This window comes from Eschrichtius robustus, chromosome 10, assembly GCF_028021215.1.
Source record: "Eschrichtius robustus isolate mEscRob2 chromosome 10, mEscRob2.pri, whole genome shotgun sequence".
Taxonomy (NCBI): Eukaryota; Metazoa; Chordata; class Mammalia; order Artiodactyla; family Eschrichtiidae; genus Eschrichtius; species Eschrichtius robustus.
Window position 1 is genome coordinate 9,899,438 of NC_090833.1, and position 16,078 is coordinate 9,915,515.

Below are 16,078 nucleotides of genomic sequence, written 5' to 3' on the forward strand. Positions count from 1 at the left end.
TCTATAGAATACACTATTGCTATGTATAATTTATTGGCACTGAGTCATTTATATTGACTTCATTAATGGTAAATATTCAGTTACATTTGCATCTCCTGCATATAAAGAGCTCAGTTGTTCACTAATTTCGTATCTCTTAAAATAAATATGATAAAACGTTCCAGTGGGTGGATGAGTTTAAAGCCTTTTATTCTCAGTGACAAAATTATTGATGACAACATATCATAAATGGCACTTCCTCCATACACACATGTCACAAGAAAATGTAAAATATTGGTACAGCTGCACATGTAGAACATTTACTTTTTAAATGAAAATATAACATTTCAACATTAAACAGAATGTGGCTTAATCAAGAGAATATATGTGAATTCAAAGGTGACATCAAATTTCACACATGCTTAACTTCATATTCAGCATACTTGTAGATTCTATATGCACAGAAAAATGTAATTAGCCTAATTTAAACACAAAAGACATGGTTCATTTTGGCACAATCAGATACACATGTGCCATCGTGCTATTCACTAATGCTTATGTTTACCAAATTATTGTTACCATCCAATTAAAACTATGAAATAGACCACAGAAATTTAAATACAATCAATTTGGAAAAAATGTTTTTTAAAATATACTGCAGATAGCAAAATTCAATTAGAGGTATACAATACGCTATGCTGATTATTATTTTATAAATTCCACAAAGTGAATTTGTCCACGCTTGCAATCCTTCTATTGAATTATTTTCCTCTCCTACACCTAAAAAAGAACTAGGACTGAAATACAGATAACAGTATTTACCTGCAATGAACATGTGGAGCACAAAAGGAACCCATGTTTAAGAGTCAAATCATTTAAAAAGCAAATAATCCCACTTAAAGCCTCGGAGAACTGAAATTTACAATTTAATAAAAACAGGAAATTTGTATCTGCTTTTTTTTTCTTTTTTTACGTGAAAAATATTGAGATGGACTTTAAAATAGAAAGTAAACTTCCATGGTTTACTTTCCTGAAATTCAGGCACAAAATAATTTATTTTGTGTTGCCGTCTCATTTCAATGATCCCAACGCTGAACAAACTGCGTGAAATAAACAGTTCGGATAGGTTGGAATGGGAGAGTTGTAGAGTTAAATAAAGCTGATTTGTAAATGGCAGGATACTCGCAGCAACTACGTAGTTCTTGCTCTGAGGCAACTGATGGAGCAGAGCTGCTCAGCGGCACTTGACAACAGCAGTGCTCCCACAATTGTAACCCTCAAATCCAATCAATCGTTGCTCTTTGCATTTCAAGCAGCTCCTGGCTGCCACTGCCTGAAGATAACTATTTTACCACCTCTGTCATGCCTAATTAACAAGTCAGATGTACAATTTAGAAATTTTGCAATTAACCTGCTAAAATATTGCTGGAGGATGCTAATTGTTATGCCAGTTGCCATAAAAGCTCATTTGCATAACTTATGTGTGAAAAACAATTATGAGCCGCGTTCACAGACGCGGTCCACAAACTGCTCCTAGCTACGGATGAGAGGGCCACAAAAACACTTAATTCATTGCCCACAAAATTATGTTCCCCCTTTTCTTAAACAGCATCTGTTTTGTGAAGCTATATTCATAGAAAATCCCCAAATCAACAATTAGAAGCATATGTAAATGTGTGATTACAGTTCTTTTTCTTTCATTGACAACTTCTCCTTTTTTGCTTGCATGAAGAGTAGAGGATGATATGATAAATGCCTCACTGTTCCAATTCCCTTGCACAACAAATAGGAAGTACATTTGGCAGTGCCAGTGAAACTGCCAGCCCACCAGCCAGGAGGAAGCCATTCTCCTCCGCTCTATCTAGTCACTGCAGCACCATCACTAGAGGCCACTTTAACAACAGAGAAGCTAAAGTCAATTGTTTCTTCAGTGAATAGGCTTCTGTTCTCCAGCATATATTTACTGAGGCATTTAGGGAAGATTTTTGCCATTAAACTGAAGTCTGTAAAACATGGTTGTCTACAAATATTTACGCTAGTGCTGACCACAGCTCTGCTGCCACTCAGTATCACTTTGGACCTGACCACATTTTTTTAAGCTCAGGTTTTGCCATCCTCTTTGAATCATCAATTTCCACTACTTTCTTGGCCCAAGCTGAGAGATTCTGCCGCCACCTCTGAAGCAAGGAGAGCCTCGGCTGCCACTCGCTCCAGGGCCACGGGCAAATTACTTAACCTCTGAGTGTCAGTTTCCTCATCCACAAACTGTGAATTAAAATGCATACCTTGGAGGTTGCTGCAAATTTAAGAAACATTATGTCATCTGCATTATATGAATTTTTTCTCAAAAAGAGTATACTAATTTTTAAATCTCCAAGTGTAAATTTTTACTTTAATTTTTTTCTTAATGCATGAAAAGCACCTAGCACAATGCCTGGCACACAGATGGTACTGTGTGAATGGTAGTAGTTTTTATTGCTATCATTATTAAATGAATGAAATCTTCTGAAAGGGAGAGCCTTGTCTTTCCAGGTTGCTACAGTAAAACTCAGCAAATTATAACTGCTTAAGGAGGAATAGGTTGAGAATTTCTATGGCTTAGCCATAAATTCTAACATTTAAAATTGAAAGGGAAAACTTTATGAGAACAACTTATCCTTTTTCTCACATTACAATGGTTGACAGCTACTTTTTTTAATTGGAAAAATGTTCCTATTTCTATAATAATTCACTCACTGTATAGCAGTCAATTAAGTACAAACTTTAAACTCCCAATTTTCGAGTTAAAACAAAGCATACACATTGATTATAGTTTGGTTATAGAAAACACTATTAGATAGCCAGCCAATACTTTGTAAATTAGAAATTTTAAAGTGACATCATAATCATGGTAATTAAAAAATAATGATAATTGGTCAAAAAAGGAATTAATTGGTTTAATGTTAGAAAGTATAACATTATTAGACTGATTATATTGAAAGGAAGAAATATTTCCTTTATTAAACACAAAAATGTCATAAATTCAGGTAAATCAAAACTAGTTCATATAACACATTGATGGAATATAACTTATGTTTATAGAGTCCATCACTTCATTTTCTGGCATTCCGTTTCTGTACTTGGTCAGAGTCAAAAGGTCAGGAACCACGAAGTCAGTTAAGTTCCTAAGGATATCCTCACTATCCCATCACTGCTCTAACAAGTGGTGAGCAGGAGGAAATTCAGACAAGTCAAGCACCCACACCCCATACACAGTTAAAAGAATTTCCTTCATTTTTTTCCTCTACTGATTCCAAAGAAGAAGTATGACAAGAAAAACTGGAGGGTTCTCACTTATTTGAATAACAAGTGAAAATCTAAAAATACCTTCACTGTATGTTATTACCAACTATATCAGTGGGTTTTATAGTGACAGCCCTGTGCTATAATTTCTGAGAAAACCTCAACATAAAGCTCCATAAACCCAACCATTCCTGTAATGTATCGCCTTATCTAGCACACAATCATTTCAAACACAACTTTTCATGTTAGTATAATTTGTTCAAAAATGGTAATAAATACATCCTTGAAGCCAGAGAAATCACTGCACAATCTATTGTAACTTGTTCTTAACCAATACTGACAATTAATCCTCGACCCAAGATCCAGTGTAGAATATTCCAATATCACTTGGTTTAATTAAAGATATTCATTATACACATACCTTTTAATGGACCAACACTCCCAATCAACATTATAAATAATCTGGGCCAACTGCAGAGTAATGTCTGTGAACAATTATCACAAAACTAAAACATGGATGGCTGTCAGTCGGTGGCAGAGTTCTTGCTTTCATAATAAATATAAAATCAATTTCCTGTTCTAGTTCCTATTCCAAGTTGAAAATGATATATCTGACTATGAATTCCAACTACCTTCATCCTTAGGGGTTTTTTTGTTTGTTTGTTTTGTTTTTTTTAAAGAAGAGAGGAGAAAAGAAAGAAACTTATGAGACCACCTAAGTCAGTTCTTCCTCATTTGAGGGCACTTGGATAGTAAAGGTTTCTACATAATGTGCACATATGAGCTTGCCATTTCACATATATATATATATTTTTTTAAATGCTGTGATTTCCCCCATCAAATGCCACTCAAGTATTTCAAAAGCCCCTCCCATAATTCCACTATAAATTCCTATTTACAAAGGCTCAGTACATCTGAAAGCTAGTAGTAACCTTTCATTTAAAAAATAATAATATGCAGTTTCAAAAGCTTTTTGTTCCCATTTCAATCAAAAATAACTTCGTATGTTTTAAATGAAATTTTGCAAGTAATCAGAGACTAATGAGGACTCATTGATTTAACTAGTTAAGGGAGTCTGAGAAGGGAATGAGAATTTAAAGCAACCAAGTATTTCATTTAGAAGAGCAGCTAATGTGTAGGTACACTAAGTCCTCTTCACTAAGAAATGCAATCAGGACTCTTGTCTCAGGAGAGACTCTCATCCCCCTCTCTATGTGCACATTCCTGACTCCCACTAACATTAACAAGCATCATACATGCACTCGGAGGAGATGCCAGCCTTGGTAGTATGTATACATGGCAGCTGTGGTGACTAAATAATCCATATGGCTCTGAAGAGAAGTTATGGTTTGTTGGGTCTAGAGGCACAGCTACAGTGGTGGAATTCAGACACTAGAAGCAAGTCTCAATCTGAATGCTTGATCCAAACCCTCTCCTGTCTAACCATACCTCAGACTGTAGTTAAGCCTGGGTTTGGAAATTCTATCCCTAGCATGGTTTATACAGGTAGAAGTTCCATATTTGAGGAAACCTTAATTTTTTCACAGGCCCAGAGTTCTGTCCTCCTCCCCATCCACCACTCCTATCCCAGCATTCACTCACGCATTTCCCCACAATATATAGGAAATCACATAGTAGTTTTATAGAGAGAAAATCAAAGGCCTGGCTTAAACCGCAAAATCAGAATCAAGTATGAAACTCCATCTTCAACATGAAAATCAAATAATATAGTAATCTTAACACAAGAGATATATGCTGAAATGTAAATTCCACAGGTTGTGTAAAGGGCAGAATTTAACCATTAATTCTAATTCTTCCCAGCAATTAGAATTAGGTACTTAAGTCAGAGTCTTAATGCTCATTTAATATAGTTTCCTGAAGCCCAATTCAACAACTTCTTCATCCTTTCCAAGGGAAAATATTCTTATGAAGTTCAGTTTATACTGAAGACATTGGTGCATAAGCACACATACAAGTTTACACTTCTGAAAAGAAGTGGTAACAGTTCACTAGCCATTTTGCTGAAATTGGGCTTTAGAAAAAAAAGACTAGATGACACAAAATTCTTAGTATACTTTCATATATGGAGAACACAATGAAAACTTCATATTTGTTATCTCCAATTAGGTCAGTTAATATTCAGAAAAATTCTTTAATATTACATCTAAATAATCATGGGGGGCAAATCCACCAATGTTCTAGAAGCTTCTCGAGACCTTTCAATCAATTTTATTTATATGCAAAACCAAGAGAAACTTAAAAAAAAAAAAAAAAAAAAAAACACAAAGCTCCTCCTGATGCTAAAGCTCTCAATTTACTGACAGGCAAATGGCTTCATGCTGCCACTTAATCTCATTTCTTGCATAATGCCCTCTAATTAGCATATCAAAGTGAATTAATACTTCTAGGGCATTAGCAATGGGGAAATCTGCTCCAGGCTCACAATAGCAGTTAAGAGAGAGCCAAGAAATCCTCAAAAACACCACAAACCACTTTGCATTGCAAAACTGTTCAATTTATTTATCCTCTCTCTCTAAACACTTTTACCGCACACTGTTTTACTACTGTTCACCAAACAAAATGATAATTGCCAAAGTTACCAGCATCTGTAATGCCTGTTTAGAATCTTAATTTAGATTATGTTGCAGATAATTTCTATATGCAACCATTTGTTCTATTATAAATGTTAATATAGAAACAGTGGAAATGTTGACATTCTCAATTAGTTAATTTGAATTTGAAATAAAATTTTATGGGATTTTAAAATTTATTAATTTTTTAATGTAAAAAGCCACCTGCTGGACTCTGATGCCTAAGAAATATGCTTTGAAAACTGATGTATCACATAAAACAAAACAAACAAAAAAATCATTTTGCCATAACATATGTTGAGTCTCCCAAATAATGGTTTAAACATTGTGAGGAATCATCGGCATTAAAAGGATTACATTGTATACCAAGTTCTCATTAATATGATCACACAAAAAGGGTTATTGTTCAAAACAGCTTAACATTTGTAAAGCACTTAAATTGAAGAAAACAAGTACAAAACTTTTAACAATTATTTTTAATAATTACTTTTAACTGTTTTCAGTCCAAATGAGTTACTACCGTGTAGATATAGTCAGTTAAAAAAAAAAAAATGCTATGCCAATTCAACTTAACACATCCTATCACACCAATTTTTTTTACTAGACATACACTCAAATTTAGTACCAAAGCAAACTACCGTTACTATCAAAAACTACAAACATCTTATATCTATGGAATATGTCTATTTTAAAAATAACAATAAAGAAGAGATTCTGGTTACTATTCTGCCTACAAAGGGGGTAATTAGAATCAAGTGTTGAAGATTAATGAAATTTATTTTCAAATATGTTCTGTGTCTAAAGGTATAAAAAGATGGGGTTTTTTTCAGTGGCTCATTCAAGCATTTCCTGCTAATTTATTTGCTAAATATAACACTATCACATAGCTGTGATAGCAATTTATGTGTTTGATTAACTTCTATAACTCTGTAAAAAATCTTTTAGCCAGATCTAAAAAACTTTGACCAATTCACACTACATAGTGATATAAATTATTTACTCTCTTCATACTTAAAGACTCAAATGGCCTACTGAAGTAAAGCAAATGCTTGAAAAGGTCAACATGGGAGTGGGGTGTGCAAGCTTTGTTAGTCAGTTACTACCTAAATCATGCTGATCACACTGATAAATGGCTAAAACACAAGCCTGCTGAGAAAACAAATAAAACATAATTCTCATAGTGTCAATATTGAAGTAATAAATACCTAAAGTTGTTCACGTGTACATAAATAGAGGAAAAATAGTCTAAAAATCCTTATTTAACTTGATGTGTTTGGTGCTGATGTGTTAAGTATTTATTCTGAATAGATACCTCAATGGTATGAGTACAAAATAAAGCGATGACTGATTTAGGGTGTGGTTCATGAAATGTGGTTTTCATTCTTCATAGCCGTACTTCATGGAACTTCATCCTACACAATGCCACCATAAACTATCAAAATATACATAATCCAAATAAAACATTAAGCTTAAATGTCTTGGAAGTAGCCATTTACAAAATTTGTAAACAGAAATCTAAAAGTACAAGCAAAATTAATTAAAAGGAAAAGGATCCTAACATGAAAGATATACACAGATATAGTTTATGAAAGCCAGTGAACCAATATGTTCTTTGAGGCAAGGCAAGGCTTCCTTTGCCACTGTATTAATATACTTCTGATTCAGAATAAAATTATGTAAATTAGTATAATCAAATAACATAGTAAAGTCCCAAATAAAAACCAGAACTACACAAATCTATAATAAAATGAAGTCCACTAAAACTGAGGCATGAAAGAATTACTTGCACAGATCAAGTTAGTATTGACAATAGGGTTCAATATCCTTTTACTGAGGGGAAAAAAAAAAAGGGTTGGAAGACAGCTCCATACTTTTAAGATAATACCTGCTTGATACTTTAGATCATGAAATTCCAAAACAGTAGAGAAGTAAGATTTTTTTTTCTAAGTTGTCTATGAACGTATTACATGTATTGTCTTCTAAGGATGGGAGAGGAAGAGTAAAGAAAGTTAGAAAAACATCACTCTTTTACATCCTCCCTCAAAACTTCCTTAAAAAGCTCCAGTAAGTTAAACAAATCTATAAAAATAGAAAATAAAAAATATTCTTAAATTGCTTTGAGGAAAAATTTATAACAAAGCAATACAATTTATGACATTTCCAAGATAAATTAACTTTGTATTTTTTCCTGTTTAAGCATTTAATATTTCCAATGTAAACAAGCCATAATGTCTAAAACTGATATGAAATTTACAACGTTAAAGGTCCATTAAAATTTGCTTCAAAATAATTTTGAAAGGGTGGGAGTTACAGAGAACACAAGATTGGCCAAGTGTTGCTAACTGCTGAAGGTGGGCAATGAGTTCATGGGGATTCAAGTTTCTCTTCTCTATGTATATTTTACATTTGCAGTTGTTCATAATAGAAAGTTTTTTAAAACTAGAAAATAAGTTCACAAAAACACAAAAATGAATCATGTATGGAACAGTGCATTTGTTTTTAAAACTTTGGAACAAATAATGATAACTATATTGGAAGTATCTCAAGAGCAACTTAAAAGAACGTACGCAACATATATAATAACATTTAGACTCATAACAATTTTCACCTTTCTTGTTAAATTTTCACTTGATGGAATATTTGGGTTTTATACACTGGGAATTGAAGAATTACATGGCACTGTACAAAGAAAAATGAACAAATTTTTATATTGAAGCATTAAAATAAAAGAAAACAGACCAGAAAAGGAAGACACCATGAGTCTCTAAACCTTTAGAGTCAGAATTAAATAGAGAGGTGTTGACTGAGAGTACTGCCCTACCCCTCTGAAAGCTAGTCACACTTACAGCAGTAAAGATAAAAGGTTTAATCATATATATCATATTTTAAATGCATATAAAAACTCACAAGCTACCTTCTTGATCCAGTTTTGATATGTCAAATCCTTATGACTCTTTCTAGGGAGGGTTCCTTTAAAAGGAAAGCATTTTTAATAGTAATTTCCTTCTTCTCCTTAAACATAAAAAATACTTCAACCAGCCCAACCAGGCAAGCAGGCCTTTCTCTTCCCCTGCGGACACCTCCTGCAGTAGAGAAGTTCATTAAGTTTTATGATCTTCCCAAGTCAGTCCTGCTTATAAGCCTCACAAAGGCCACAAATCTGGCAAACCATCATGTATGCCATTAGACATTACTAGTAAATGAATGCTATTTAGGGTTTGTGGTGGCAATAAATCAGAGTTTGGTTGGCAGCTATCAATATGGAGTATTTTAACCTACCGTTTAGAAAGGTTGATTTTTTTTTAATACACAACATTTTTTAACAATATGACTCAGATAATATACTAAAATGTTGAACTTTCATTTAAAAATTTTTTAAATACATTTTTTTCTCAAAAAGAGCCATTTCCTTCATTCAAACTCTCATAATTAAGGACTTTGGAAAGACGACAGATTTATGAGGATGGAATCCTCTCACAAAGTACTTCAACAATCAAGATTAAGGTGGCCAAAAAGATGTGAGGGAATGCCCCCAAAGAAGTATGTAGATGAGGAGACCTCATAGCATCACGGATATTTAATGAGAGATAGATGGTAAAATATGGCTAAAAAAAAGAGAGAGAGAAAGAAATCTTAACAGATCAACAATTACCTCACTGGTTGTTTACTTAGTTTAAAATGGACAAATATCTTGTTTTAAAGCCTGTAACTTTCAGGTGCTTTCAAAATGCATAAATACTAAAATTCAACAATGACAGATATTTCTGCCCCAAAATAACTGTATGATAAATTTTATGAAGGAACACATTTTCAAGAAAAAGCAAGCATCTCATCGTATACTTTTCCTACCTCTGAACAAGAAAAAAATATAATTGTGGTAGATTACTCATTTAACTGTCAGAAGGGAAAAATACCTTTTCGTACTTGGTAGGAGGGAAAAAAGATGTTTTCCAAACTAAATCCCTCATGTGCATCAGAACTCGCAGTGTTCACTGCCTCATCAGAAACCTCAAAATCTACCGGCAGATCTACAAATACGTGGATTTTTTTTTAATGATTGTCTTATTTTAGAAAAAGCACAACTGAAATGACATTATCCATTGAAATGACAGCTTTACCCCCCATCTCCCCACTAGTCAACCCCCTACCCCTCTATTGTGCAGGATAGAGTCATCATGTAATGTTCCCAGTTTCTATTACAAATGACTAGGGAAACTTTCTCTAGGTTATACAGAATTAATCTTTGGATACTATGTTATTAGATTTAATAAAATGATTTTTTTAAAAGCATTATGCAATATACATTATATCCTACAGTGCTTATTTTATAAGTTCACTGTTTCCAAAGCATGACTGTGGGAACAGATTGGGGGTGGGGGGGAGGCCTGGAATTTGCTGCCCCAATTTCTTTGCTTCCGTAACACTAATGTCTACACAGCTGTTTTATTTCAAATCGAGGATTCTGAGTCCAGCGTCCCTGTCTCCTTCTAAGACTAGTTTTGGAGAGTGCGGTGGAGCTATGGGTAGCAGGGTAGAAAGGAAAGCAGAGAAAGAGCTTCACCCCCATCAATCATTCAATACTTAAATCCCGTCCCTCTCGAGCTCAGAGAGGCTGGCAGGAAGATGCCTCTGCCCAAGACAGCCGCCTTTACTCTTTGTCGGCTGTTGGCTTTTTACAAAAGAGATAACGTGCAAACTTGGATCCGCTGGCCAATGCACAAAAAGAGGATCTAATTTACAAGTTATCACTGAAAGCCTCACAAACAATTTTCAAAACACAAAAATTTCTTTTGTCAGCTACCTCTTGCTTCTTAAACAGCAAGCGCCCTGCCAAAGCTCTCTCTGCCAGTAATCCCAGACTCTGAAAAGGCTTGTTTCTTTTTCTTAACTCACCTTTGACATGAGGTTGACTATACTTTCCTTTCAGAATGGTGTAACTAAGTCTTGTGCAAATAAGCAACTAGAGGACTTACGCTTCCTAATTGAATTCTGCCTGCTGCTAAATGTCTAAACAAGAAAAGCAGTTTGCTGGGTTTGGTTCTCAAGCTAGCTAGGCCAAAACTTTAAAAAGGCAAAATAATAAATACAAATCATGAGAAGGGGGTGAGAGGGGAGGGACATCAATCCCCTCTCCTAGTAATATAAAGCCGTATAAAGTTGAATCAATCTTAATATTCACAACATAGTCAATACCCCAGTGCTTAGCTGTCAGCAGAAACTGAAGTGGAGCCCTGATAGCAAGAAAACCCTTGGACATTAAGCAACATAATTTACTGAGAATTACGCACTTTTAGGCTTCTAAACTAAGAATCTTCAAGATTTAATGCTTGATGTCTCATTTTATAGTCAGATAAAAATTAGCTACGTTTTAAATCACAATGCTTTCTAAAGGTAGCTAAAAATCAACACAGAGTAAAAGTTAGTAATGTTAAATGCCTGTGGTTTTCAAAATGTAAAATACATCTTAAAAACAATCACTCAACATTAAGAAACCATGCATACTATGTGAATGAAAAGCAGGAAAAGCACTCTTTAAGGCTCTCAATATTTGCTGTTAATTATGGCTTTCGCATATATTTTAATAGACAGCAATAACCCCTCACCTTTTATTGATTACTTTTAGGATCAGAATAGAATTGCAGGGTGAAAAATCTGTTTAAAAGGAGGGCAACTCTCCTACCAACTAACAATTATACACAGTGTGCTATTACTTGTACACTCAATTTAAACACAATCACATTTAACCTTTTAAATAGCTCCACTTAAATATTGCTATACCCTGGACTTTAACTTTCTCTTCTTTTCTCTTCTTCGCTAACTTAAAAAATGGCAACTTTATAATACTGTATACCCAGCATATATACATACACACACACACACACACACACACACACACACACACACACTTGTTCACCATATACAGGGAAGATAATGCAGGACCTAAAACATCTAGATTAAATCTCTAATTCCACTTGAGTCGCTACTATCACCTCAAGACTAAAATATCTTCAATTTTAAAAAGTCTAACAAGGAAACTAAGATGAAATGAACTGTCAGAAATTTGTCTAATATGTATTTGTAGTTTTCATTCCAGCACTTCTGTAAAAGCTGCCTCCTCATATATTCCCTGCCTTGAACACTTCAAAAATTGCTCAACCTGCACCTGTGGACCTTTTTCTACTTCATAAAATATATTAAGCATGCTTACAATGTAATGACTTTAAGCATAAAATTTAATAAAAGTATTAATAGATGTAATAAATACATTGTATATGCCTAAACATATCATTACCCTTCCTGCTTCTTAAAAGTAGTATTCCCAACTAAAACACTAATTCAAACATGCTACTGGGGTCTGTTCAGTTGCATCTATTCTTCTATCTGTGCAACTGAAGCTTAAGGCTAAGTAAAACAAAGTTCGGGATATGCTTCTCCCCGGGTCTCGGTCCCTGGCATCCAGTCTCCCGTTGCTCCTTTTAAAAACTGACATACAAACAAGGCGAAAGGAGCAGGAAAGGGTGGCAGGCGCTCCCGGCCCCCTCCCCGCCTGCAGCCAGGGGTGGCCGCCTGGGGACTGCGACCCAGCCCCGTCCGCATCTACACTTCATTTTACACAAGGAGCGGAATTAAGAGATCCACTCCAGATTTATTGCAGTTTTTTCTCACGATCAGGAGGTGGGAAGGAAAGAATGATCAAAGATGGCGGTGCCCAAAAGCAGCAGCTCTCAACTGGAGAGTCGAAGGAGTAGCTCGGACCCCACCTCGGGGGTCTCCGGGCCCAATGCGGGGCGCAGCGTCTTACCTGTTTTCTCTTTGATCTCACACAGGACGCTGAAGAGCGCGGGTTTCATTCTGTGACAGTTCAGGGCATGTTTCCTAAAAAACAAATAGCAAAACACAAAGGTATTAGCATCACCTATGGAATAATATGGCGCCTTCCTTTAAGTTAGACCCAATATTTAATTCCGGCCCACTATTTTGGAAGGCTCTTTTGAACCACCGCAAGTCAACCGAAACTCAAGTTGACTAGTTAGCGACAGCCGGCAAGCTCCGGCGGCTAAAGCTCCAGCCCGCACGACGCGCGACCCATCTGCCCGGCAGTCAGCAATCTCGGCCACCGCGGGACGCGAACCTGCGCAGGGAGCCGCGATCCAGGGCAGACGGCGGCGACCCGGGGGAAGCGACGGCGTGGAAGGGCTCCTGCGTCCGCCCTCCGCCGGGGGAGCGGGCGCGGCGCGGGCGGCCGGCCGGCTGCGGCCAGCGGGCGGTGACAGCTCGGCAAAGTTTGCGAGGCGGCCCTCCCTTCCCGAGAACTTGGCCGCCCGCGCCCGGACCCGCCGGGGAACCGCCCAGCGCCCAGCGCCCGGGCTGGGGCGGCCGCCCGCACGGCGAGGTCGTCCCGCGGCCAAGCGGAGCCGGGCGCTGGGACCCTGGGCCGAGGAGAAAGTTGCACTTCCTCAAGTGCGGCCCGGGGCCCGCTCGCGGCGGCGTGCACCCGGGTCCGGGCGGGAGGTTTGAATCCGTGCGAGGGGGCCAGGCTGCCAGAGGGCCAGACTAGGGGGGCGGGTGAGAGACACCCACAAAATCCACGCGGCATCAAGTCCGTCCCGCGCCCCGAGAGCAACTTTGCCGACTCCCGCCCGCGTCGAGGGGCGCGGGGCATGTCCCCCCGAGGCCCGGGCCGGCGGCCTGTTTTCGGAGAAAGTTCCCCGCCCCGGGCTGAGGCCCCGGCCCGGGCGCCACCCCAGCCCCGACTGTGCCGCGGGCCCGGCTCCCGCACACACACAAAAGATGCTTAATGAGACGACACCAACTTTGCTTGCGCCTCGTCCAAGCTCTGGTCGGTGATGGTCATAATCTGGTGGAGGATGTCGCCGATGTCCTGCTTCCTGCCGTCGCCGTCCGCCCCTTCGTGGCCGTGCGGGGGAGGCGGCAGGGCCATGCCCCCCTGCACCGAGTGGCCCGCCAGGTTCACCCCGGCCAGAGTCTGCAGCATCCTGGATTGATCGTCCATCCCGCCGCGTGCGGGCGGGAGCGGGCGGGAGCGGGCGGCGGCGGCGGCTGAGGCGAAGGCTGAGGCGGCGGCGGCGGCGGCGGCGACGAGGGAGGAGAAGAAAGAGGGGGAGGGGGAGGGGGAGGCGGCCGCGCGCTCCCCGCCCGCGCGGGGAGGGGGCCGCCCGGCCGGCGGGGCCCGCGGCTGAGGCGGTGCGGACGGGCGCCCGGTGTGGCTTCCGCCGCCGCCGAGGCTGAGGAGAAGCGGGGGGCGGAAGCGCCGGGCTCCGCGTCGGTGGCGGAGGCGGAGGCAGCGGCGCCCGCTGCCCTCACGCGGCCGCCGCGCCGCCTCCTCGCCGCCGCGCGCCCCGCCGGGTGGCCCCGCGCAACTTGCTCCTCAGCGCCAGCCGAGTTGCCGGGACGCCCGCCACCCCCTGCGCCAGGCTGCGCACTCCCTTCCCTCGGCCGCCGCCGCCGCCGCCTCCGCCGCCTCGGCCGGGCGGGATCCGAGCCCCGGCGGCCCCGGGGGAGGGAGCGGCGGCGGCGGGCGGCGGTGCAGGAGGCCGGCGGGCGGGCCGAGGGGAGCGAGGGGGGCGGAGGAGGAAAGTTTGGGAGCGGGCGGACCGGCGCGGCGGGGACGCGGAGCCCGATGGAGGGCCCCGGCGGGCCGTGCGCGGAGCGGACAGCAGATTGATGGGGCGGAAGAAGTCGCCGCCGCCACAGCCGGAGCCGCGCACCCTGCCAGCAGCCGCCGCGGACCGGGCTCGAAGGCCGCTCGGCTGAGGGATTGACAAGCTGCCAGTGCCACTCACTCACTGCGGCCCCAGCGCCCGGGGGGAGGGGCGGGGGCAAGCGGGAGGGCGGGGGAGTGCTCTGCACGCCCCGCCCCCGGGGGCGGTGCGCGCGCTCATTGGGCCTTGTGCCTCCCGCCGCCGCCACTGGCACCGCCCCCGGGCTTCGGCCCGGCCCCTCTGGCCTCTGATCCCCTGCGCCCAAGAGCGCGCCACCGGGTCCTCAAGCCTCATCGCGTCCTCGCCCCCCCGGGGTGGGCCGCCTCGGCCCGCAAACGTTGTGCCCACACCCCGATTCCTGCTCCCTAGTGTTAGCAGTCATGGGTGCCAAGAGTTGTGTACGGGACACGGGGGAACTCGCTCCAAGGCCAACCATGTGCTTCCCCGCAGCGCCGTGAGCTTCACGCCTCGGACAGCGCCTGGTACACTTTCCGGCTCTTCCCGACGGGAGGTGGTATCCTCGGGGTACCCGGCCGCCTGTCCCAGGCCAATCGAATCGCTCTCGGAGCCGAACGGGGCGGGACAGAGGCAAGAAAGGGCTGTCCCTATTGGAGCGTTCGAAAAGTCCTGGGCAGAGGCGGGGACGCAGCGCATGGTGGCCCCGCCCATCCCGCGATCACCATAGTAACCGAGAGGTCGCTGCTCAGAGTTGGCGCCAGCGCTCTGGCCTTGCGCTGTCCCTCAAGAGGTGACCAGGTAAGGTGGGAGCCCGTTGTCCCGCATGCTTCATGCCTGCGCTCAGCGGATATGAGTAACATACACTTTCCCTTGAAAGAGGAGCACATGAAAATGTGTCAGAGGGAAGTGGATCCGGGAGGAGAGAAAGGGCCTGGACATCCTGGACTAATTAACGGTTTACAACCTTTTACACACTTTGCAATTCCTGGTAATCCAGAGACCACTCCTTCCGCAGCGTTTGCTTTTAGCCGCCTCCAGATAGACCAAAGCTGCAAACTGAGCTCTTTATTACAAAGATATGTTTATTTAAGGATAGACTGGATTCTGCTTATCAATTTACCCCACCACCGTGAGTCACTTAATGTTGGTGACTCCAGCCACGGATTGTCATATATATAACACTTTTTCTTCCATTGTACTCTGCCTACAAACGACTAAATGCTCACATTATTTGGGGGTCTAGACTTCCACCTCTTGTGGACGCTTGAGCTTTCTCTTAACCTAGTTTCCCAAACAGAGCTTCAACGTATTTTCCCCATTTTAGATCCATGGAGCTCACCCTAGATGGGCCCTTTGGTTAGGTAGTTCTGAAAAGTCTTCTTGTTCCTTCCCCAAACTCAGTAAGCTGTCTTACCTGAAACCAAAAATAGGGTTATGAGATATGAAAAATTGTTCTTACTCTGCAGGGTTTAATGTAGGACAAGCAGTTCTTTACATGCCAGATGGATTCTTGGAATGAAGCAGGCTACTCGGTTCCAGGTTCTT

The 16,078-nt window shown here is 41.4% G+C and overlaps 1 protein-coding gene across 3 annotated transcripts in view; it reads right to left on the minus strand.

Moving 5' to 3' along the window:
• PBX3 (PBX homeobox 3) overlaps window positions 1-13,964 on the minus strand; it is a 222,601-nt gene extending 208,637 nt beyond the window's left edge. Inside the window, exons 1-2 of one of the 3 annotated variants that reach the window (XM_068552932.1) lie at window positions 13,667-13,964; window positions 12,655-12,728 (exon numbers count right to left, since the gene is read on the minus strand). In XM_068552932.1, coding sequence (XP_068409033.1) covers window positions 12,655-12,728; window positions 13,667-13,866 — 274 coding nt within the window. In that variant the 5' untranslated portion in view covers window positions 13,867-13,964. Of the gene's footprint in view, window positions 1-12,654; window positions 12,729-12,984; window positions 13,119-13,666 lie in introns of those variants that run through there. The other 2 variants (XM_068552934.1, XM_068552933.1) reach the window with 2 other exon arrangements.
• Window positions 13,965-16,078: the final 2,114 nt, after the last annotated feature.